The following is a 26,323-nucleotide window of genomic DNA, read 5'->3' as shown; positions in this document are numbered from 1 at the left end:
GGTGACCTCTTATTACTAAGGGACAGAGCCGAAGGAAACGAATGAATATTGAATTTGATGTTTCGAATTTCTTCATCTTGTAAACTTGTACAAACTGGAAATCTGCAGTCTAGGAATTCAGAAAAAAATACAATAATATAAAAAGTTAGAAAATACATCTGCCTTTACACATTTACAACGCCAAATTTTAACGCCATATGATAATCAGATTTATTAAATTACACTTGTCAGTAATTCAAATTAGCACCATTCAAATTCAGGTTGTTTTGGCATAACTGAAACTCCATACTGCACCATGCCACGAGTTCTGAAATGTACACAAACATTTGAGACATGTTTCAGACGTTAAACTAGAACAAAAGCACGATAGTTCTTCTTTCACACGGGCTCGTCTGCTCTGTGGTATATTTCATGTACAGTCTGGCTGAACAACGTTTGATCACAAGAGTCACAAGTCATCACAAGAGAATCATGGTAGTTTTGAAACGATGTAAAGCTGCGTGCAATACAAGCTCGGTTTACCAAAGCCTCGGCGCGCGTTTTATTCTGTTATTCATTAGATTACCAAACTGTTTGTGACAAGATGACAACACGCACCATTTACAACACACAAACACAAAGCACAATAACTCCACAGGCTACATCTGATTAAGGTTTTCATGTCAGAGCAAACCTGGAAGATCAGGAATCTGCATCAGTTTATTAGCAGAACAGTAGGAATCTCCAACATCGAGGTTATTTGCATGCATTTATAAAGGGATAGTTCATTAAATTAAACTAAGGGGTAGTTAATTTATTCACTTTCTCTAGTCAAAAATCAGTTTGAGTTTCTTTATTTCTGTTGAACAAAAATAAGTTAATTAGAAAAAACTAAGTGGTAACCATTGACTTCCATAGTATTTGTTTTTCCCACTATGGAAGTTAATGGTTACTGGTTTCTGTCATTCTGGGGTGCGTTTCCGAAAACCATCATTAGCTAACTAAGGTCGCAAGTTGTGTCGTTGCAAACATAGTTTGTTGATTTGCCGTTTCCCAAATCCGTCGTTTCAACGAACATTCGCAAACTGAGTCGCAACCTTGCTTGCAACTACACCTCTGGAGCTGTAGTTAGAAGCATAGTTTCTGGCTGTGTGCTATTCCCAGTTATCAGCCCTATGACCTATACAGTTAGAACATTCTAACATTTAAACTTGGAATTATTAATAAAAGAGCATTAAAGTCATCTCTCTTAGGTGTAATTTACTTTCAAACTATTTTTACAGTTCTGTTTTAGCGATCTTCATGTTTACAACTGCGCTCCCTTCGCAGTGCACTTTGAAAACATTGATGTCATTTTGAACAGCCGTGGCTCATAAGGAAAGCTATAGGTGACCTATTATTTAAATACGGAATTTATGTTACAGCTCCAAACCTTGTGAAAACAATAAACACAGCATACGTTAATGCTTTTATTTACAGTAGGTTATTTATTAAGTATATGTCCTGTATATGACATGGTCCTGCTGATCAGAACATTTCTGCAGTGGTTTACATGTGTCAAATTGTAAAAGTAGACTTTTCCAAAAATGTAAAATAAATAAACAATATCCTACTGAATAATAAAATAATAATCATCATCATCATCATCATTAATATTATTAATAATATTATTAAAGTAGGATTTTCTTCATTTCCTAATAAATATTACATTTCATTTCTTAATAAATAGCCTCATTATTTATTTATATGATTTATATATGGTATTAGAGTATGTGTTCGCTTTTGTAAGTGATTTTATGTTAATTTAGAATAGACTATGTAATGTTCTCAATAATATCTGTAAAGGAAACACAGGCTCTATATGTGCCGTTTACATATATTTCAAGTAATATAGAAAGCGAGTGCATGTTTTTACCAAAACTAATATTGTTTTTTATTTTAAATGTGTGTGCGTATAAAACAATATAATTTGCACAAAGAAATGATGGGGTTCTTCTCTAAAGTAGTAGTTCCTCCGCCCCGTTTAGAGCATCATTATGGGCGTTTTACGTTATAACTAACGTGGTTCAAGCGATGGATCTGCGACAGAGAAACTATGGGTTTTGGGAAACACTCATCACTACATTGTTCTTTTCCCAAACGATGCATCGTACTATAATAGTTCAGCCCAGAGTTACGTCGTTGTTTGGTAAACGCACCCCTGCATGATATCTTATGTTGTGTTCAACAGAAAAAGGAAACTCATAAAGGTTTTACATCACTTAAGAGTGAATAAATGTTCATTTTCAGCTGAACTATCCCTTTAAGATGACATTAAAGATCTTGTGCAAATATGAACTCAACATTTATAAAATGTTAACAGATTAAAAAGTTAAACTCCAACCAAATAATTAATAGTTCAAGCTAAACGAACAACATCAACAGAAATGCTTTAGAAGACCCAAACAATTTACACCCAGAACCATTGATCTAATTGTTGACATGTATTTGGCTCAAATGGTAAATAATCTTAAAATAATGGCAATTAAAAGTGGCATTACAGCTTTCTAATTAAGCTAAATGATATTAGTCCAACATTGTAGTGTGATTACTTGTATTATATGCACAGTATTTGCATTAATATTCAATAAACGTGTGTCACATGATCACTAATTACAATCAGGCACTTATTAAAACGGTACACAGAATTAAAAAAAACTACCTGTTGGCACTGCCAACCTGAAAAGCTCATTTATTATGTTGTAGTAGTTCAAATACCCCTATCAGAGCTCTTCTATAGGAGTCAAATGTTTAGTGTGGAGGCAGCATGGTGGCTCAGTGGTAAGCACTGTCACTTCACAGCAAGAAGGCTGCTGGTTCGAGTCCCTGCTGGGTCAGTTGGCATTTCTGTATGGAGTTTGCATGTTCTCCTCGTGTTGGTGTGGGTTTCCTCATGGTGCTCCGGTTTCCCCCACAGTCCAAACACATGCACTATAGATGAATTGAATAAACTAAATTGGCCATCGTGTGTGAATGTGAGAGAGTATGGGTGTTTCCCAGCACTAGGTTGCAGCTGGAAGGGCATGCGCTACATAAAACATATGCCGAATAGTTGGCGGTTCATTCCGCTGTGGTGAACCCTGATAAATGAGGCACTAAGCTGAAGGAGAATTGAATGAATGGTGTTTAGTGTGTTTGGATAGTTGTGAATCGAGTCTGGCTGGTGTATATCTCGACATCCTAACTTAATTCCTAATTTAAAATCACTGAAGCACTTTATAAAATATGAATATCAGTATGAAATATAAAATAGGCAGCTCATATTATTTAAAATTAGTCATTCACATACATTATGAGCAATCTAAAATAAAATAAAGGTTCCTGATTGGCATCTGTGAAGAGCCTTTAACATCTATACAAAGTTTTAGTTCCACACTTTTAAATAGATAAACTTATTCAGGTTGTTAAATGTTCTTCACACTAAGAAACAGAAGCTTCTTAAAGGGATAGTTCACCCAAAAATGAAAATTCTCATCATTTACTCTCCCTCATGTTGTTTCATGAGTTTCTTTCTTCTGTTGAACTCAAAAGAAGATGTTTTGAAGAATGCTGGTTGATGGTACCTATTGACTTCCATAGTAGGAAAAGATATGATGGAAGTCAATGGGTACCATCAACCAGCATTCTTCAAGATATCTTTCTTCTGTTAAACACAAAAGAAGATATTTTGAAGAATGTTGGCAACTGCTAGCCATCGATTTGTGTAGTAGGAAAAAATATATATGTAAGTCAGTGCTTTCTGGATTTTTACAACATTCTTCAAAATATCTTCTTTAGTGTTTCGTGAAACTCTAAAACGTTTTGAACAAGTGAAGGGTGAGTAAAGGATGACAGAAATGACATTTTTGGTTGAACTGTCCCTTTAAGAACTGTTTACTGAGAAGTTCTTTGTGGAATAAAAAGGAAATGCCCTTTTAGAACCTTTGTGTTTAAGAGTGCATAAGAAATAAAATATAGTCTCATTCCTAAGTCATTTTCCCAAAGTATTAATCATTATCATCAAATTCTATCATTATTGATGCTTAATTATAATATTCAGGTAAAACCCATACAGAAATCTGATTTATGGCCATATACAGTATGAACATACATATACAATTATAGCCAATGTATTTGAACATATATGTACATATTTGCAATTTTAAAGGGTCACACTTTAATTTAAGATACAATTCTCACTATTAACAAACCATTAACTATGACTTTTGCCTCAATAAACTCATAACCTGCTTATTATTAGTTATTATTGTAGGTATTGGGTAGGATTAGTGATAAGATCATACTTTATAAGTGCAAATAAACAGATATGTTAATAATAGACATATAAATAGGGCTGGGCGATTTGGCCTAAAATCTAAATCTCGATTAATTGAACATGTTAACTCGGCTATGACTAACGAACGATTATTTTATTTATTTATTTAATATTTTATCCTCATAGCTCACTGATAAGTTTTGTACAAAAAATATATGCTCACATGTAATGTACTGCGCCGGACCATACCTGTGCGTTCAACGCAGAAGTATAAAGTAGTCTCAATAAGGTGGGGTCATGTGACTCAACATGCGGTAGGGTAAGTAGTTGAAAAAACTGACCTGAAAAAAGTAGATCTGTTATTGATTCTGAATGTGATTTCGATTACTTGTCGATTAATCGCCCAGCCCTGCATGTAAATAAGCTACTAGATAAAAATAAGAATCGGTCCCTATACAAAAGTGTCTCCCAGAGGAGGGAAATGTAATTTACTTCATTACATTTAATTGAGTAAAATTGTTGGATAGATGGATGGATGGATGGTTGGATAGATGGATAGATGTATGTATGGATGGATGTATACTGTAGGTATAAAAATAATGTAAAATATTAAAAGTAACTAGTTACTTGAGTATTTTTTCATCTGATACTTTTTTTTTACTCTTTTAAGATTATTACTTTTACTTTAATTATTACTTTTAACATTTTAACGCAAACGTTCTCAAGTACTTGTACTACTTTTATTAGATTTTATTTTGGATGCTCTACCAAAATACTGTACTTTCACTTTTAGTATAGATTTTGCAACACAGGCTCATTATGAATACGTACCCCCATATACATTTCTGGAGAGTGCGAATTATGTAGGCCAGGGGTGTCCAAACTCGGTCCTGGAGGGCCGGTGTCCTGCAGATTTTAGCTCCAACTTGCCTCAACACACCTGCACGGATGTTTCTAGAAAGCCTAGTAAGTGCTTGATTAGCTAGCCCAGGTGTGTCTGATTGGGGTTGGAACTAAACTTTGCAGGACACCGGCCCTCCAGGACCGAGCTTGGACATGCCTGATGTAGGCAAAGCTACGTATGGCTGTATTTCATCTTTCAAATGAACCCTATGTGGCGCTATGACGCCACAGAGAGCTTCTGTTTCTTTTCACGCTACCAGCTGACCGCTTACCTCCATGTGGACAGCTTTCCCGCTGTTACCAGTTTGCCCAGTAGCTCGCCGTGTACGTCATCGAACTTAAGATGCAGAGAGGTGTTGACCGTGAGAACGGGGTTTGTGTCTGGCGAAGAATGGTTCCAGAAAGCAGGTAAATCAAAAACAAAAGGCAAATAACAGGGTGAGAATGTGGTAAGATCTGAAAACATAGTAAAAATCAAGCGGCCGCGAGGACTTTTCTTTTTCTGGATTGCTTTTGAAAACGCTATTGGTTGGGTTTAGGGAAGGGGGTCGGTCGGGTGATTGGTCAGTCAGTCGATCAGTCAGTAGACAGCGGCCTCTGGTGGATTTACGCGTGAACAGCAGGCATAAATGGCACTCGCAAGGGAAATTTGAGATCTGAAAAAGCGTACACAGTGACCTCTTGTGGATTTGTGAAACCACAACTGCAAAAAAACGTAGATCCATATTTGGCGCTCTCCAGAAATGTATTTAGGGGTACGTATCAAAAATGAGCTTAGGTTGAGATTTTGGATACTCTACCCACTCTTGGTTTTACCAAAACAGCACATGTAAATGGCCATTTTTGCAATATATGTTGCATATATGACATATATTTCATATCTTCATATCATCTAGCATGCGAAATTCAAACATGAACTTGTCATGAATGTAATTTCCATATACTGTCATATATCAGATTTCAATATGCGCTAAAAAGTATGCGTTCATACAGTTTGTGCTCCAATGAATGCTTTACCCCTCCAGCCTCCTGAAATCACTTCATTATAATCACTCCATAAGGGTTAGTTCACCCAAAAATTACAATTCTGTCATCATTTACTCTCTATTCCAAACTTGGGGAACATTTTAGTTTGTCACAGTTCATGCTATTAACTACTCGCTTACTACCTGTCTATTATTAAGATATTAACTGTTTATTAGTAGTTATAAAGAATAATCTACACCCTATCTAATACCTAGATCCAACTTCTACCTTACGAACTAATAATAAGCAGCTAATTAATAGTTTAGTAAGCTAATAGTGGTGATTAATGATTTGTAAATGCTGTGAATTGTGACTTAAAGTGTTACCCAAACTTGTTTTGACTTTTTAATCACACACACACACAAAAAAAGATAATTTGAAGTAGGCCGAAAACCGGTAACCATTGACTTCTATTGTTTTTGCTACAATGGAAGTCAATGGTTACCGGTTTACATCTTTCTTTAAAATACCTTCTTTGGTGTTTAACAGAAGAAAGAAACTCATTCAAAGTTTGGAACCACTTGAGGAAGACTAAAGAGTGAGAGTGTACATTTTTGTGTGAACTATCCCTTTAAATATCATCCCTCAGAGTTTAGACAGTGGCTGGGTGCTGCTGGGATATTCTGGCTTCGGATAAAAGGCCCATTCGGCTCTAGGGTTGGCGATTCCAGCGATCGGAGCCTGAATGCAGCAGGACGGTATGTTGAAGTCATCCACCACCTTCAGCGCATCATCCTTCACTGATCTGCACAGCTCCAAAAGCTTCAAAACAAGCAGACCACAATCACATGAGCGTTATAATGCAGCGGTTACACAATCATACTAGATCTGGAAATCTGAGTGGTGCTTGCCTAATGAGAAACCGCCGACAGACGCTCTCCATAAGATCTTGCACAATTTTTTAATTCATGTCCTTAACAATTAAATGATGATTGCGTTAAGTTACTTAAGAGTTAGGGATTTAAATAAACCTAGAGCCCTAACCTTAACCTTAAAGAGCAGACAAACAATGGAAGTGTTCAGATCCAAAAACCTCCAAGTGCCATCTGAATATTCCCCAAAAATGTGTGTTTTTCTCAGCCTCCTATGTTGGTGTTCACTTTTAGTGCAAAGAATAGCTTATTTTCATTGCCTTCAGAGTAAACTGACTGAAACTACACACAGTGGCCTTAGAGAAATGCTCATTTTAGATAAAAATTTGAGGTTTGAGGTGTTTGCATCTAAACTCTTCAACTGGAGAACATTCTGATGAAAATTATTAGCTATATAAGCCATGAGACAGCAGTTTATCACAGGGAACAGTGCATATAATGATTAGTTTCTTTAACAGCACCCTCTGGTGGATATTAATGGAGCAGCATTGATAAACACACAGACGAAACCTCTTTAAGGGATAGTTCACTCCAAAAAAATAATAATTCCTCATTAATTACTCACTTAAGTGATTTCAAACCTAAGCTCATTTCTACATGGAAGAAGATATTTTGAAGAATGTTGGAAATCGGTAACCATTGACTTCCATAGTAGGAAAAAAAATGGAAGTCAATGGTTACCGGTTTACAACATTCTTCAAAATATCTTCTTTTGTGTTCAACAGGAGAAGGAAACGTGTACAGGTTTGGAAGAAGTGAAGGGTGAGTAAATGATGACTGAATTTATATTTCTGGGTGAACTGCCCCTTTAAGTACAGTGATTTAATTACTGTTTAAGGGTTTAACAGATTGGAACAATTTACCTGCTAACATTCAATATATTACATCATTCAAGGTCTTTAAGCAAACTTTATCATATTTTATTTTGGATTGTACTTGTTTTTCCTGAGGATGTTATTATTTATGTGGTGATTTGATTCACTGATACGTATATTGTTTTTGGACTATGCGTATATATATATATATATATATATATATATATATATATATATATATATATATATATATATATATATATATATATATATATATATTTATTTATTTATTTATTTATTTATTTTTTTTTTTTTATTATGTTATGTTTTTGGATGTTGTGTAAGTTATGTTTTGTTTTGTCTTCTGGTGTTATTATTATGTGATTGTGATTAATTGTGGGACCCCCTTGAAAATGAGATGGTACATCTCAAGGGGTTTATCCCAATGAATAAATATAAACATGCACCAAAACACTAGCAGACAATACAGCAATTATACAGCACCATCAAAATAAATCTCAGCCAGACTAAAAAGGAAGAAGAAAAAAAAATTACAGAAACATTATTAACCAATACATTCAAGAACGGGGCACCATATTTTGTCATACATCTTCTGTTTGCCAAATCTAGAGAAACATAACCTCTCCAGCTTGAGGGCAAAAACCGTTTCAGCTAACCATTTAAAAAAACATGGAGGTGTCGTGGATTACCACTCCATCAGAATCACAAGCTTCATTTTTGCTTGATGCAAACCTTAGATTTATTTTTCATAATGTAACAGTGGGACTTTTTACAGCAGATAACTCACATTCAAGGCAGCATAATAATGAGAAATGTAATTTATTGTTAGTACTATTGTCATTTTCATCATCATTAATCTTCTATAATTATTAGACATTCATTTTGGAATTACTGCACAAATATCATCACAGCATTAGTTAGATCAGGGGTGGGCAAACTCGGTCCTGGAGGGCCGGTGTCCTGCACAGTTTAGCTCCAACATTAATCAAACACACCTGAACAAGCTAATCAGTATCTTCAAGATCACTAGAAATCTATAAGCAGGTGTGTTTGATTAGAGTTGGAGCTAAACTGTGCAGGGCACCGGCCCTCCAGGACCGAGTTTGCCCACCCCTGAGTTGATGTTGTTTTCAAATACATAATATACAATTAATATACAATTTGCAGTGGTGCTCCCACATTTTTTCTGGTGCTCCTAAATATTTGATGTTGGGAGCACCGGTGCTACCAAGTACAAAAGTTAATTTCAAGCCCTGCATTAGACAAATGCTATTTTTTTATTTATACTTATTTTTATTTATTTATTTATTCACTGTTCTGTCATTTATTTTCAGCATAAAATTATTCATTGTTTAAATAAATAAAAACAAACATTCACTTATTTTAAGCACAAAGAGAGAAATGGACTATTTGTTTGTTCTTAATATTATTTTGTGTTGTATCAATTGCTTACTGAGCAGAAATAAACAACACTTTAAAAAGTTTGAAGTGTAACACTTTAAAGTTTTAAATGAGTTTTGATGTGATTTTCTAAACTAGTAGTGTTTTGAAATTAATGAAGGCATAATAATTGTGATAACCGTGATTATTTCTCAGACTATAATCGTACAACCAAAATCCATAAACATTGCATCCCTAGATTTAACATTCACTTAGAGCTGTTATACACTGTATAGGTCGTTTTCAGCAACCCATAATAGGGGCTCTTTGAATCAAGCAGCATTTTCTAGACAAGCAAAAAATGCTCTTATGAAAAAAAAAAGTAAAACTTTTTACAAATTTTTCTGTAAAACAAGAAAAATAATCTGCCAAAGGGGTAAACAAAATAATCTTGCTTTTCCTTTTGACATAAGATAACTTTGCTTAGCCCATTGGCAGATTACTTAGCTTGTTTCAACGAAAAACTCACTTCATTTTGACATATTATTTTTTAAAACAAGACAATATGGTCTGCTTGTCTAAAAAATGCGTCTTTATTTAAGAGTATTTCAATATTTGGACTCGAAACAAAACCAAATCACAATCAGAAAAGCAGATTTTGCAATGTATTCATACTATTTGTCAGCTGTATGCACAGACGTCTACAGAATATGCAAGCACATGCCTAGAAACGAGACTAAAAAACAAAGTGATTAAATGATAAGAAAATTGGACTGAAATGGAGGGAATCCACAATCACTCTTATGTATGTAGGAATGATTCATCTGTCATTGCTTCATTGATGAGGTGTCGCACTGATTCTGCAGACAGACATCCTGCGTGAGTCACTGAACCTGCTGTTTTCCTCCTGACAAAGAGTTAATTTATCCTCCTGACACTTTGGCTCCTGCTCAAGTTCTCCGGAGCCCAGATGAAAGACAAACGATCATAGTCTGTAGTTTTTTTTTTCAGCAAAGCTCTGCTTGTGTATTTTGACTTTTATAACCCTGTAGTATGAAACCCCCTCATTGTTCTGTTGGAGAAACGCTCCGCTTATCTGAGGCGCATTAACGGCTGAAATGTGTTTAGACATGTCTTGCTCAATAGCCGTCTGTCCGATGAGGAGTCTGAAATATGTCTGACCTCTCTCTTTCTCTTTCTGGCTCTTATTTCAGATCAGATGAAAAGAAAGTAGCTCTATGTGGAGGTTAAATGCCGGGTGATACAAACAGAGAGATAAGGGAAGTGTGTGTAAACAGAGACAGAGAACGAGATGGGATGAAAGAAGAGAAATGGAGAAACTGAAGGGAAAAGTCTGTCAGGTGGGTACTCATCAATAATCTTGGCCAAATTTCCTACTGTAAATATACCAAAATTAAATGTTTGATTAATAATGTGCATTGATAAGTACTTCATTTAGACAAGTTTAAAGAGGATTTGATCAGTATTTAGACTTTTTGAATCCTCAGATTTCAGATTTTCAAATAGTTGTGTCTCTGCCGAATATTGTCCAATCCTAGCAATAAGTGTGTGTGTATGTATGTATGTATGTATGTATGTATGTGTGTGTGTGTGTGTGTGTGTGTGTGTGTGTGTATATATATATATATATATATATATATATATATATATATATATATATATATATATATATATATATATATATATATATATATATATATTTATATATATATATATTTATATATATATATATTTATATATATTATAAAGTCACCACCACTTTATTAGGTACACTAGTATCAGTTTGGACCCCCTTTTGCCTTCAGAACTGCCTTAATCATTCGTGGCATAGATTCAACAAGGTACTGGAAATATTTTGCTTCATATTGACATGATAGCATCACGCAGTTGCTGTACATTTGTTGGCTGCACATCCATGATGTGAATCTCCCGTTCCACCACATCCCAAAGGTGCTCTATTGGATTGATATCTGGTGACTGTGGAGGCCATTTGAGTACAGTGAACTCATTGTCATGTCTGAGATGATTCACGCTTTATGACATGGTGCGTTATACTGCTGCGAGTAGCCATGAGAAGATGGTCACACTGTGGTCATAAAGAGATGGACATGGTCAGCAACAATATTCAGGTAGGCTGTGGCGTTGACACGATGCCATATTAGTACTAATGGGCTCAAAGTGTGCCATGAAAATATCCCCCACACCATTACACCACCACCAGCAGCCTGAACTGTTGATGCAAGGCAGGATGGATCCATGCTTTCATGTTATTGACGCCAAATTCTGACCCTACCATCCGTATGTGGCACCAGAAATCGAGACTCGTCAGACCAGGCAACGTTTCTCCAATCTTCTATTGTCCAGTTTTGATGAGCCGTTGTGAATTGTAGCCTCAGTTTCCTGTTCTTAGCTGACAGGAGTGGCACCCGGTGTGGCCTTCTGCTGCTGTAGCCCATCCGTCTCAAGGTTGGACATGTTGTGTGTTCAGAGATGCTCTTCTGCAGACCTCGGTTGTAATGAGTGGTTATTTGAGTTACTGTTGCCTTTCTATCAGCTGGAACCAGTCTGGCCATTCTCCTCTGACCTCTGGTATCAACAAGGCATTTACGCCCACAGTACTTTAAGATGTAACCTGCTGCCTTTGACTACTAATTTAACATCATAATGCATCAGCTTTGCCATTTCAAAGCACATTTCAAAAGGTTTCTGACTAAATGTGTGTCATTTGATTAAGCGCTTTAGGCTAACAACAAATGACCAGCCAGTGCAGAAGGTCATAATGGGGCATAGTCTGGCCATTCTCCTCTGACCTCTGCCATCAACAAGGCATTTGCGCCCACAGAACTGCCGCTCACTGGATATTTCCTCTTTTTCAGGCCATTCTCTGTAAACCCTAGAGATAGTTGTGTGTGAAAATCCCAGTAGATCAGCAGTTTCTGAAATACTCAGACCAGCCCGTCTGGCACCAACAACCATGCCACGTTCAAAGTCACTAAAATCAGCTTTCTTCCTCATTCTGATGCTCAGTTTGATCTGCAGCAAATCATCTTGAACATGTCTACATGCCTAAATGCATTGATTGCATTGAATGCCTAAATGCATTGCCTGATTAGAAATTTGTATTAACGAGCAGTTGAACAGGGGTACACACACACAAATATATACATACATACATACATACATACATACATACATGCATAATTCATAATTATGTGATGTAATACTGCATTTTCAATGTCACTACTCCAGTCTATTAATAATACTGATAACAATAATAGTAATAATTAATAATAATAATAAAACAATATATAATATCAAATAATAATATGCTGAATATTCAATGTCATTATTCTAGTCTTCATTAATAAAAAAATAGTAATATGAAATAATATAAATAAAATATTATATAATATCAAATAATAATAATAATATAAAAGGATGAATTTTATTATTATCATCATCATCATTATTATGCATATATTAATTGTAATAATAATAATAATTATTATTATTATAAGTATTAATTATTTTGAAAAAACATCTGAGACAAATCCGAGACCTCAAAAGATCAGTGACATTACACACAGTTCCAGTAACAAATTAATATAAGTTTTCTATAATATATGCATGTTTTTACACGTCCACAAAAACAACTAATAATCCATCGCATCAAGCGCACAATTAAAAGTAAAAAACAATCTGCAACACTGGCCTTCTGTCTGACCAGTGTGTGTGTGTGTGTTCAATGAAGCATGTGAGTCTGTAATGTTGACACATGTAATGATGGGAGAGTGTGTACAATAGGAGTCATTCTAAAGAGCTGGAGCCACACACAGAGAAATCACACGTACATGAGAGGATCTTGTCCACACACACTGTCCTTACAGACCTCACACACACTGTCTTACTCATTCAAACACACACTCATGGACATTTCTGCTGCCTTGCTCATGGCCACACACACACACACACACACTCTAATTAGTGTCAAGCACTTATGCTTAGTGTTAGTGACCTGAACAAACCTCTAACAGTATCATGATGGAAAACTGGTAAATTGGTAAAAAAAAAATAAATTAGTAAAAAAATATATATATTTCTTGGAAAATTAAAAAATTTAAATAAGAATAAAAATGTTTGTATCATATTAGAAAACTAGTGAATTAGTGAAAAATTAATAAATATAAAAAATATTTAAAAAAAAAAAATATATATATATATATATATATATAAAAAAAGCCTACTGGTAGGCTCAGAAAGCTGTTATCATCCATCCACATGGTTAATCAGCTATAGCTATAGAGATCACATACGACTGCGGCTTGAAGTTAATGAGAACTATTTATATTATTTATTAAATTTCCCATTAATTGTATTATATTACCATCTACCCCTTTGCTAACCCTAAACCCAACCGTCACAGTAATGTAAAAACAGATCTGGATCTGGAGTCTTCTCTATTAGTATAGCTGATTAATCATGTGGATGGATGATAACAGCCTTCTGAGCCTACCAGTAGGCACAGAAGGCCCCATACTGGCCAATATCTATCAGCTGATGACAACTGATAATGCCCATTCAAAGTGATAACATTTACAGCGGGTGGCTGAGTATTATGTTGGAAAACTAGTAAATTAGTAAAAAATTAAATCAGTAAAAAAATCTATTAAAATAAAAATATGTAAAAATGTGTGAAAAATAAATATAACAAACTTTAAGAATGTTGAGAATCAATCTATAAATGTTGAGAATCATATTTGAAATTGTTAAAAATTACTGAAAAAATGATTTTTTTTTAGAAAATTAAAAAAATAAGAATTAAAATAAAAACTTAAATTAAAAGATTTAAATTAGAATTTAAGATTAGAAATTAAATGTTGAGTGTCATGTTAGAAAACTAGTAAATTAGTAAATATAAAAATTTTGTAAAAAAAACACTAAAATAAAAAAGTAAAACTTTAACAAATATAAATATTGAGAATCATGTTAGAAAACTGGTCAATTAGTAAAAAGATTTGTAGTAAAAAATTAATTAATTAAAATTTTTAAAATGAAACAATTTAAAAATGTTAAAATAAAATGTTGAGTATCATCTTAGAAAAACAATAAATTAGTAAAAAATCTATTCAAAATATATTTTTTAGAAAAAGTTAATTTAAATAAGAATAAAACTATTAAATGTTGAGTATCATCTTAGAAAACTAGTAAATTAGTAAAACAATTTATTAGTAAAAATAAATTGAGAAAATGTAAATCCAAAATTAAAAAAAGACAATTCATAAAAAAGAAAATTGAAAGTAGTTTAAGACTTTAGGTTAGACACTTCAGGCAAAAAGCACTTGATTTAATACTTTTTGGCTTTTTTTTTTTCAGTTTAATGGAAAGCATCCAAAATACATGTTTAGATGCTTCTTTCATTGCTCTTTATCAATCTGTGTGTAGATTTCAATTACAATGCAGAGTTTTAAAGGACGTTCATCTCTAAATGTGTTTTTTTTTGCGTGTTTTAAAATGTCTTCTGCACTAGCAGTAAATCTACAATTCAGTTATTTCATCAATATTCACAATATTGAAAAATAATAATAACATCGAAAAATGTATTTACATTTGTTTTTTGCTCTGAATTATGCTGTGATTAAAGGAGATTAATAAAAAACAGAGAAAACATTTGATTCTAATGCACAAAATCCTAATCTTAAATCTAATTTCATCTAATGTTGATTTTTGTGCTATAGAAATGTATTAACATTAGAGCACAATATTTATATGAATGTGTTTATAACTTTACAATATTTCTATGAATATATTTATATTTTTACAATATATAATGAAATATTGCACAGTTTGCATATTTAAACCAAGCAGCAACCTCCCGCTCTCCCTCGGGAAGCCGATACGGAAGTAACTGAAACTGCAATTCATCCAAATTCCGCTAGTCCTGGCTCCATAATAGAGCAAGTTGCAATTGAGCCTACTGTTAGAATAGCCAACTTTACAGCAGAAAAGGTGTTTACAGCCTGGTACAAAGAACGATTTTGGTTCATATAGCTATTATTACCCTCCATAACAACTGTGAGGGGGGTGAATTTTTTTATAACTCATCCATTTCCTTTATATTAAGTTTGCATAATTAAGGGCGTGGCCACTTGAGTGACAGCTAGGTCTTGCTGGTCGCCGTCACTTCACCTCAGCTGAATCGGGCAGATTAGCCACTGATCTCGGCATATTCATCGTATTTTTGTGTTGTTTTATGTGGCTTTACACAGTCAGCTGCCTTTTGGACTTATTTCTTACAATTATCAGATGATATGGGATGCTGTGTGCATTTAATTGTGCTCACAAACCATTCACGTGGCCTCGTTTCCCATGTGAGTAAAGTTATATACTTGTATACCATCTCTATAAATGTATTTGTTTTATTTAAGATCATTTATCATTAATATTTTTCTTTAGACCCGTAAAGCACTCCAGAATCTGACAGATTGATTAGCTGTGGGCTCTAGAACAGTCATCTGAAGCGTTATCATACAGTGTTATGCTGGAGTTCATCAATAGTCTTGCATTTACTAACACACACTATATCTGAAGTGTTTGGAAGTAATTTGCGTTTTCCTCCTGTAGAAAAACGTCATAAGTACAATGTTTAGTGGCTCAATGTATTACTACAGTGTTTTAAACGTCTAAACACTTTACTGATATAGTGTACAGCCAAGCACATGTGGTCAGAACACAAACGAGTCGCAGGTAATAAAGTATCAAGCGTTTCTCCCAAAGTAAAGTCTGTCTGCCAGGTCTAAGCAAAGTGCCAGCAGGTGTCTGTAGCTCCGCTCACTCTACGCCTCTTTGCCCTTGTTTGGTATCCCGCCGTGGGTGCGATGACGAGCGAACAAAATGGCGACGGTTGGCCGCGCCTACTTGTAGCTTCTTTTGCAGTGTTCAGAAACCTATGGGTGACGTCACGGATACTCCGTCCATATCTTTTACAGTCTATGATTTAAACAAACTGAATATGCAACATATATTGCATAATTTGGCTATTGAAACATAATTAGCATATTTAAACAAACTGGATGTGAAACATATTGCAAAGTTTGCATATTTGAATGTCTTTAGTTTGACAAGAAGAAATATCTTCTCTGAAGATAAAAGAGAATCTCTCATGCACTCGCTAATATTTAAATGAGGACAAGTTTCAGACAGACTGGCATTTACATAAAGAAAAATCAAGCCTAAAAGCTGTTTTAGAGGATCAGTCATTACGGTTTCAACAAAGATCATATTATTTATTAATTACTCTTTCTTTTAAATAGAGGATTCACTTAATATACTCTTTTGGGGAAAATTAGTCTAATGCAGGGGTGCAGTTGAGTTCCACCTTGCTTCAACACACTTGCCAAGAAGTTTCTAGTATGCTTGATTAGCTGGTTCAGCCCAGCCCTCCAGGACTGAGTTTGGCCACCCCTGCTCTAATGCAATGAATAAAGCTGCGAGCTCCTATGCACTTCATTAAGGTTTTAAGTGGCTTTAACCCTTGTGTATTGTTCAAATTGACTCCCCTTTCATTATGTTGGTGGCTGTTTTTGCCCCATTGACTTTTATTATAACCACATTTTTGATTGCAAAGCCATGACACCAAGTTATCATGTATTCTTGATTGTTGCTGGTTGAGATTTGTATATTTTACTGTCGATCATCAGTTGGCAGCATTAACCCTTTAGATAGGCCTGTGCAAAAGAGTTTCTGGTTTATATATGGAGGTTTATGGAGTAAAACAACAGATTTTAATATGTGTGCAGAAATACACTTACTATATTTACTATGAGATCTGAGCTGCTTATTTAGATTTTCTCAGACATATCAAGGTATGTGAAGGTCTTTCTCTCTAACACACACATGCAAACACACACTATACTCCATATAAACTAAGTTTTTTATTGATGAGACACAGTAAAAGTGACACATTTTACCTCGTCCCAACATGGAAAACCACCAACAATCAAGAATGCTTTGGATGGTTATATGGTGTCATGGCTTAGCTATCAATAAATGTGGTTATAATGGAAGTCAATGGGGCAAAAACAGCCACCAACATAACGAAAGGGTAGTCAATTTACCCAGAGTGTATTGAGTGTTGAGTTTTTGAAAAAGCGTTTTCTCAAAATAAGATTAGTCAGCAAAATCATTGCATTTGCTGAAACACAGAGACGGTTGCAGCCAAATTAAGCCTCAAAATCGCCCCAGAGTGGATGAAAACATCCCGACAGCACACAAAGGTAGGCCTGTCACGACTGACTTATCGCGCGATATATGAAAACGAGGGTGGGTAAATTTGGTGGTGCAATATATTGTCTATTTTATATAAAGAAATTTAAGATGATGATGATTAGGCTACATAATAAGCTAGATTTTTTTGTCGAATGTGCTGCATTCTGCTTTCTGTGGAAGGCGGTGTGAGAGAGAAAGCGGATAGTGGAGGTGAAGAAGACAAGACGTGAACCCACTGATTCGTGTTTAGAAACTACAGTCAGTTAGGATAAACAAGTCGTGATGGACTTCAGAAGTCACAGTCTTCAGCTCCGGTGTGGGATACGCCGATATGTCGAATTTGTTTCAGAACAGTGGCAATGAAAAAAGGCAACACAACTGACCTTAAATCACACCTAAAACATAACCACCCTATTTTTTCAACATGGGAATAACAACTCAGTTGGTACTGGAGAGGGGTCTTCCAGACAGTTAACTGTAATGTATTTACCTGCCAGTGCAAATATAAACGTGGCAAAATGGCCCGCGCTCACAGACAGGTACCATTATTTAGCTAAAGAGATGCAGCCGTTAAACACACTCGAAAAAAACAGCATTTTAAAAAAATATAGAGTTTAACTCAGAATTATTAGCCCCCCTTTGAATGAGTTTTTCTTTTTTTAAATATTTCCCAAATGATGTTTAACAGAGAAAGGAAATTTTCACAGTATGTCTGATAATATTTTTTCTTCTGGAGAAAGTCTTATTTGTTTTATTTCGGCTAGAATAAAAGCTGTTTTTAATTTTTTATGAACCATTTTAAGGTCAACATTATTAGCTATTATTAAGCAATTTTGTTTTCCGGCTGTCTACAGAACAAACCATCATTATACAGTAACTTGCCTAATTACCCTAACCTGCCTAGTTAACCTAATTAACCTAGTTAAGCCTTTAAATGTCACTTTAAGCTGTATAGAAGTGTCTTTAAATATATCTAGTCACATATTATTTATTGTCATCATGGCCAAGATAAAATAAATCAGTTATTAGAAATGAGAAATTGGTGGAAAAATAAACAGGGGGGCTAACAATTCAGGGGGGCTAATAATTCTGACCTCAACTGTATATGCTGCAAACCTTTAACAGACAATCCTGTCTTGGAACCTGACTGATTCTTTAAAAAATGGCGCCTGAGATGCTTTAAAAGTCTACTTTTGACTTACACTTATTATTATTTATTTGTTTTAAGATGTTTTTTCATGTTTGAATTTCAAACATCTAAATATTCTTACAAATAAAATGTTCTTTGAAACTGTACCTGATTTATTACACTATTATGATGTAAAAATGTATTTTTTTAAATAATGATATATTATAAAGTGGCAATAATGTTGTTTATCGCAATTAATTTGGGTGCAATATATCGCTCAGCAAAAAATAGATATCATGACAGCCCTACACTAGGGTAAATTCTTTGGATTCAAGTACAAAATTATTTTTCTTTATAGTAAACTGTATCCCCTGGAAACCTTGCATTCTTCAACAAATCTAAAATGAACTGTGCTGAAACGGCCAAACAAACTAATCTGCAGCTCCTCAGAAAGAGTAAATGAAAGTGATCTGCCGTGTTTGTTCATTGAGTACAGTTTCCAGCACACACAAATGTTCTGGTTGGACTTGCGCCTCAGATCAATAACAAACGTAACGTCAATCAAAGCTCGCTCAGCCTGCCTTTATTTGCATGGCTTATTGCGTGGCATGGAAAATGAGATGATAGGCAAAGATGCTCGCTCTTATCTGTCCAAAACATGTTTTCATCTTGTCCAAGGGCAGATCCATTCTTCAGCAACTCACGCTCAACTAAATAGGAGAAATCCAGTGACTGCCAACATAAACAAAGTGCCGAAGGAACATTTGATGCTCTTTTGAAGTACAGAGGAATTAATAAGGTCTTGATTATGAACCTAAACACAACAAAGTCAGCGATTACGTTAATGAAGAGTACGGGCTCTATCATACACCTGGCGCAATTTGTTGCTAATTTCAGACCGGCGCAACCCTAATTTTCACATTTTGCGTCACATTGTTTTTTGTGTGTGTGTTATAAGGTGCATTGTTTGTTTGCTATTTTGAGGAACTGAAATAGACCGTGCCATTGACCAACTAAAAGCTGCTGTAAAGCCCAGCGCAGAGAGCATTAGTTATGCGCCTATGCTAGAGCTGCACGATTCTGGTTAAAATTAGAATCACGATTTTTTTGCTTAATCAAGATCACGATTTACTCAAGATTCTGTAGATGTAAAATAAAGGTTAATATGAGCAGGCTATTATCATTGTTATTTCTGAAACATATGGTAAACCAGCAGTAATATTATGTGTACGTCTACTGTTGATAAATAGCTAAATTTTGTATAGACTTTGAAAGGTAAACTTGAACAGACTTTAAATTTGTCCTGGTCATTACTGCACAGTAAAGTGATGAGATCAGAATACAACTATTCATAATTCTGATGTTGAATTATTATGTTTGAGACATATGCTTGTCATTTGTCATTGACAACATTATTAGATCATTTTTTTCTACTGGTAAAATCAGACATTTGTCATTATCAGATTCCCTCTTGCATTATATTCAACATTACATAAGCTAGAATAGTTATACTGACACTAAAACATTTATTTTCATGCACAACACTTTGTGTTCGCTATAAAAGAAAAACATATTAAACGCTTCTCAATCATAACTCTAAAATGCGATATGATTATTTATTTATATATATATATATATAATTTCATAATCAATGTAATGATCTATAAATATCTTTACTGTTCAGGTTAAGAGAGAGAGATTATTCTACTATATTATAAATAAATATAAATAATGATGCTAAAATGACGAATATATATATATATATATATATATATATATATATATATATATATATTATGATAGATAGATAGATAGATAGATAGATAGATAGATAGATAGATAGATAGATAGATAGATAGATAGATAGATAGATAGATAGATAGATAGATAGATTGATAGATTGATATTTATAGACAAAAACGGCTAAAGCAGTCATGAAATGACACAGAGCCCAGAACTTATTGTACTGTAGAATTATAGAGGCAGTTTGGGATTGCCTGGACAAGGGAAAAAGGCAGAAAAACAATTAAATTAGAAGATGGGTCTGGTATATGGACTCAAACTTGGGTCTGGTATATGGACTCAAACTAAATACTGTCTTTTGCTAGCAAAATGTGCAAATTTCTTTCAAATTAATAACTGTATACACTATGCAATGAATTAAAAAATGTTTTAATTTTAGATAATGTAAACAAATGACTCATAAATAATATTTTTAAGATTAATAAATGCTGCATAAGTATTGTTCTATTAGTTTAACTAATGCTAACAATTAAATCAAAATTTTAATTGCCAATCTGAGAGGCCAAAAACATCTCAATTTGATCTTCATTTAATCTCAGTAGTGTCCAAGCAGAACCGTTGAGATGCTAAAGAGAGCTCATTTATGATTCCTATGTGCGTCCTTAAGAAAACTAGTAAACAGCAGCTAATTCTAAACAAGCAATAGGGTTATTTTGGCCTGTCACATGATAAATTAACTTCAATAAGCCATTGAAAACGTGTAACAATAGTTGATATGAGCGTGCTGAAAGGAACCGTAAGCACATGCCTTCAGTCACGTGCGGCGGCCGCTGTGGGAGAACAGAGAGGGTTGTTTGCGCAGAAACGGCGGCTGTGTTGGGTTTACTACACTGGTAAACATGCGGTAAAACACCTGCTGATGGCACACTGACAGACCCGTGTCAAAACCTCTGTCCCGACGCACTGTTTAATCACAGATAATTGTGAACAACTGGTCATTTGTGTGTGTGTGTGTTTGTGCTGGTTTTGTATAAGCACATGGGTATGACCTACAGTGTAAATACAAAACTAAATAAAATGCTTCTGTTTTTTTGTGATTCCCAAATGTTTTTTGTTTATTTACGGTTGTGAATTGCATCATGGGACGTTGATCTCTGCTCTATCGATTTTGATGTTGTAAATTCAACTCTACAGTTTAACAAAGTGACTTTTATTGACATTTTAGTAAATAGTATAAGGTATAAGAAATAATATATAGAGAAATAAGTCTGTACAATAGCAGAAAATTTACTGGCAGTTTATTAGCAGGTTTTTGTAGCGCAGTATACAACATCAACCCAGACGATATTTCACTCTAAACTATTAAAAATATCAACAAAAGTAACTTTTAAGGTAACTTTTCAAGGTTAAACGTTGTTGGAAGAAAGATCAAGATCCCATAATGCAATTCAAAATCATAAATAAATGGGAAAATTACAGAAAACCTGTCAATTTACAGACATGTTTTACAGTGTAGTTGATCTCTATTAAGCTGGTTTATGAGGACATGCCTGATGTCCTTGTAATTCAAAACGCTTAAAAATCATAAGATCTTTTGACATTCACAATTTGCCACAGTTTTCCAGTGAGGATCGTGTTTAGTGGTAGGGGTTGGGGTATGGTTGTATGAGAAGTCATTTTTACTGTATAACAGGGGTTCTCAAACTCGGTCCTGCAGATTCCAACTTGCCTCAACACACCTGCAAGAATGACCACATTTACATGGACGTCAGTAATCGTATTATTTGTCTTAATGTGAATAAGACAATAATATGATTAAGGTGTTTACATGAGTTGCTTTTTGAATGTTCCTTTCATGATCCAGTTTAACATGTTATAGCACATGGATCGATTAACGTCGTTGTGTCATCACGCTATCCACATTATCTCCGGAGGTTCATGCAGTCTTGGGTGTTTCATTTTTCATTTTTCGACATTAACTGCAGTTTGGCAGTTTCACTTTGATTCAGGAATATTTCATGCATGCCCCCATGACAAACTGAGGTATTGACTGCGAGTATGAAGTAAGGACTGCTGGAAGTGTTGTTTTAATGGAATTTGTTACTGCACGCCGAATGGAAAGAATAAACTTCTGCATTTCACGTCTGTGGTCCTTTACTGACTCGGTAGGTGCAGAGAATAGTGTCAAACAGCCAGGTGTATGGACTATTCTGTTGCAAAATGCAGTGAAAAGTCCTACCTGGCGGTAATAGGTTGATTAGGGTGTTTACATGTCTGTACTGCACTTCAATAATGCCACTAAAATCGTGTACTCCACATGTCTTAATTCAGATTCTGCTTAGTTCGATTATGATCTTTAGTCAGATTAAGATCATCAGAAATCGCTGTTTACATGGTAGACTCTTAATCAGAATATTGTCTTTACTGAATCAGATTATTTGCATCCATGTACATGCACTTACTGTTTCTAGAAAGCCTAGTACAGGGGTCACCAACCCTGTTTCTCGAGAGCTACCTTCCTGCATAATTCAGCTCCAACCCTGATCAAACACACCTGAACTAATTAATAGTGCTGTTGAAGAAGCACTTGATAATTAATAAAAAGCTTGATTAGCTAGTCCAGGTGTGTCTTATCTAAAACCTGCAGTACACCGGACCTCCAGGACTGAGACTAAGAACCTCTGCTTTGTATAATACATAGGTTCGGGTGGTTCGAACGACCCACCACCCACAGCCAAAAGGTCCAGATTTTGTCCTTTTAATTATTTTATGTACTTTACAAAAATATATATTTTATAATAGTGTCATTTTAAATAACCTTGGCCAGCAATTTAAATCCAACGGAGCCTCAAAGACACAATAATGTGACGTGAGTCACGTGACATAACCCAATAAACGGTAACGTTTAAATCTTTGATGCGACATCTTCATCCATACTGAGTAACGATATGGAAAGCAGACAGCAGCGTCATTGTCGCAAAATATTGAACATTTGTTCAAAAAGACTGCCAAACAGGGTAGGGCTATTGTTTCTTACTTCCTAATAGATGAGAATCTGTCGCTACCATGAGGTTCTAGACCAACTGGCTGCATTAGCCGGGACGTCCTGTATATTGGGCATTATTGTCCTGTGACCAATGACGGCTTTAGTACCAAGCGGAGTCCTCAGCCGCCAGCGGTTACTTCACAGCAAAAGGTGCTAATCCAGTCAGGCTTGTGTTTTTGAGGCTGTTTACACCTGTTCACTTCATTTCTTTTATTCTGATCGGATATAAATCCGATCTCTCGGACAACTTCAGAAGGTGGTCTGGGACGCATTCCAGATGAAACTGGATGGGTCTAATTGTTTGTTTTTAAACGAACTTACTTTAAATAAAATAAATTATGACCTGGAGAAAATCTGACCTGCGCCTGTTTAGAGAAACACCTGTAGGTGCGCTTTTACAGTCAAACACACGTAAAATGCAAAATCATTAAAAACACGTTTACTATGAGCATAAAACATGTGTAAACAAAGCCTAAGTCAGAATTTCTCATGTCATATGATATAAAAATGTTTGAATAATAATGTCTGTTTGAATAAAAATCACAGATTAAATATTCAAGCATGTGCTGCTGTGATGAACAACCAATACTGCAATCTGAATATATTTCAAAAGCACTCTAAAAGTTAAAGTAATGGTTATCGATATTGTGCATATTGATTATCACAACATATTGCATTATTGAATATCACCATATGTATCCAAATAAAAATGAAAAAATAACATGTTGTGTGTTTGGACTGACAAAATGTGCACATGATCTTAGTAAGCAACTTGGCAAAACAGTCATTCTTTTTGGTACTGGAAAAAGCATGCACATGACTCTAGAAGACAAGTTAGTCCAGCGCAAAATATTTCATAAAGTATCACAAAAATGCTGTATTTAAACTTCTTAATCAAATACAAAATGTGGGGGAAAATGCAAAAAAGGTTCACTTTTAGAGAAAAAGACCCCCCCCCCCCCTCTCTTCACTAGGCTGACTACAAGCCTGTTACATCTATGTAGAGTCCTCAAACCACCAGTACAATACATCATGTTGTGTGTGTGTGTGTCCTAAATTGCAATTGTATGCACTGTTTTATGCCATTTTGTATGGAGAGAGATTAGACTCAATAATAATTCACGCAAAAGACACGATGTACACATGCATAGCCAAATTCACGTACGTAAAATATTTATTTATACTTACAAAAACAATTCACATGCACAAAATAAAAATACATTTTCATAAAATACGTTTCACAAATGCAAAACACCATTTGCAAATATATAAGAGTGTACAAAAAGTTTTGAATGTTTAAAATTCACGAGTTCATCCTGAATGCGAATGTGCAAATCCTCTCTCACGTACGACTCACCCTGAATACGAGTGTGTGCATTTTTGAGACTTTCCTGCCAGAAACAGGCAACTCGTACCTCTCAGCCAATCAGATGAGAGCTGTACTCGATGTCAACCACTCTGCGCTCCCTTTGCGCAGTCTGTTCCTCTAACCAACATGTAAGCTCGCATCTTATTGGCTACAGGGCACGAGTGACTCACGTGGGAGGTGTGTGCTGACAGGAAAGTCTCAAAAATGCACACACTCGTATTCAGGGTGAGTCGTACGTGAGAGAGGATTTGCACATTCTCATTCAGGATGAACTCGTCAATTTTAAACATTCAAAACTTTTTGTACACTCTTATATATTTGCAAATGGTGTTTTGCATTTGTGAAACGTATTTTATGAAAATGTATTTTTATTTTGTGCATGTGAATTGTTTTTGTAAGTATAAATAAATATTTTACGTACGTGAATTTGGCTATGCATGTGTACATCGTGTCTTTTGCGTGAATTATTATTGAGTCTAATCTCTCTCCATAATTTTGTACTTTAAATAGTGCAAGTAGTGCATGTGAAAAGATTAAGTGCAGTTTAAATACCCGGATGATGCACTTATTCAACCGTTAAAATAAAGTGTGGAATGTTAAACACCTCACACACTCAACGCTCGCAGTTTTGCAATTGGACACTGAGATTGGATTACTTTATTTAGATTGTGCAAGCAAAATTCTCCTACATGAGTGATTACTTGGTACTGTTGGTGGTAAGATATTGGTATGATACTATTTGGTAGTTTGGTCATTTATTTCACTAATCTGGCAACCTTCAAACATCGTCTAGGTCGTCGTCTATGTATTCCCATTTAGTAAACAAAGTTAGTGTTCCATTTGAGATGACACTAAACTCATACACTACATGGTTGTGTGAACAAGTGCATATGTGTATAGTGTGCCATTTAAAACACAACTTTTGTGTATGTGTTTGTGTGTGTGTGTGTGTGTGTGTGTACTAGTTTTGGTGGTTTACAAGGACAGTTGTTTTTGTATAATGACATGGGTATGATAAAGTTGTATTATGGTGGTTTATAAAGACATGCCTGATGTCCTTGTAATTCAAAACGCTTCAAAATCATACTTTTTTTGAGGTTTTTGAGATTATTATTGTTTATATGCATGATATTGCTATCAAACTGTTGTATAAAAACAATATCACGCGTGAAGCACTGCAATATGGCTGTATATCAGCACTGCTGGTGGTCCTGTGAGGGTTGGGTTGGGGGTAGGGCCATATAATAAATGTGTTTTTGACTGTATAAAATACATCAGACACATATGTGTGGCTAATTTACAAGTGTCCACATTCTGTCACTGTCTGTAAACACTGTTAATGTGCAAAGGGTTAATGAGGAGATCTAATCCTCAAACAGCAGCAGGAAAGGCTTTGCGCCTCTTTAACAGTGAAAGAATGATTGACAGTGTGCTGATAGTCTCCTGATGTGGCTGATTTC

The 26,323-nt window shown here is 34.9% G+C and overlaps 1 protein-coding gene across 2 annotated transcripts in view; it reads right to left on the bottom strand.

Annotated features, from left to right (window-relative positions):
- Nucleotides 1–648: 648 nt before the first annotated feature.
- The window catches only part of acoxl (acyl-CoA oxidase-like), a 130,205-nt gene continuing 104,530 nt past the window's right edge, over nucleotides 649–26,323 (bottom strand). For both annotated transcript variants that reach the window (XM_056470581.1, XM_056470582.1), the window contains one exon: nucleotides 649–6,964. In XM_056470581.1, coding sequence (XP_056326556.1) covers nucleotides 6,788–6,964 — 177 coding nt within the window. In that variant the 3' untranslated portion in view covers nucleotides 649–6,787. The remainder of the gene's footprint in view (nucleotides 6,965–26,323) is intronic.

The sequence above is a fragment of the Danio aesculapii genome, chromosome 13, assembly GCF_903798145.1.
Source record: "Danio aesculapii chromosome 13, fDanAes4.1, whole genome shotgun sequence".
Classification (NCBI taxonomy): Eukaryota; Metazoa; Chordata; class Actinopteri; order Cypriniformes; family Danionidae; genus Danio; species Danio aesculapii.
This window is presented reverse-complemented; position numbering and strand designations above follow the sequence as displayed.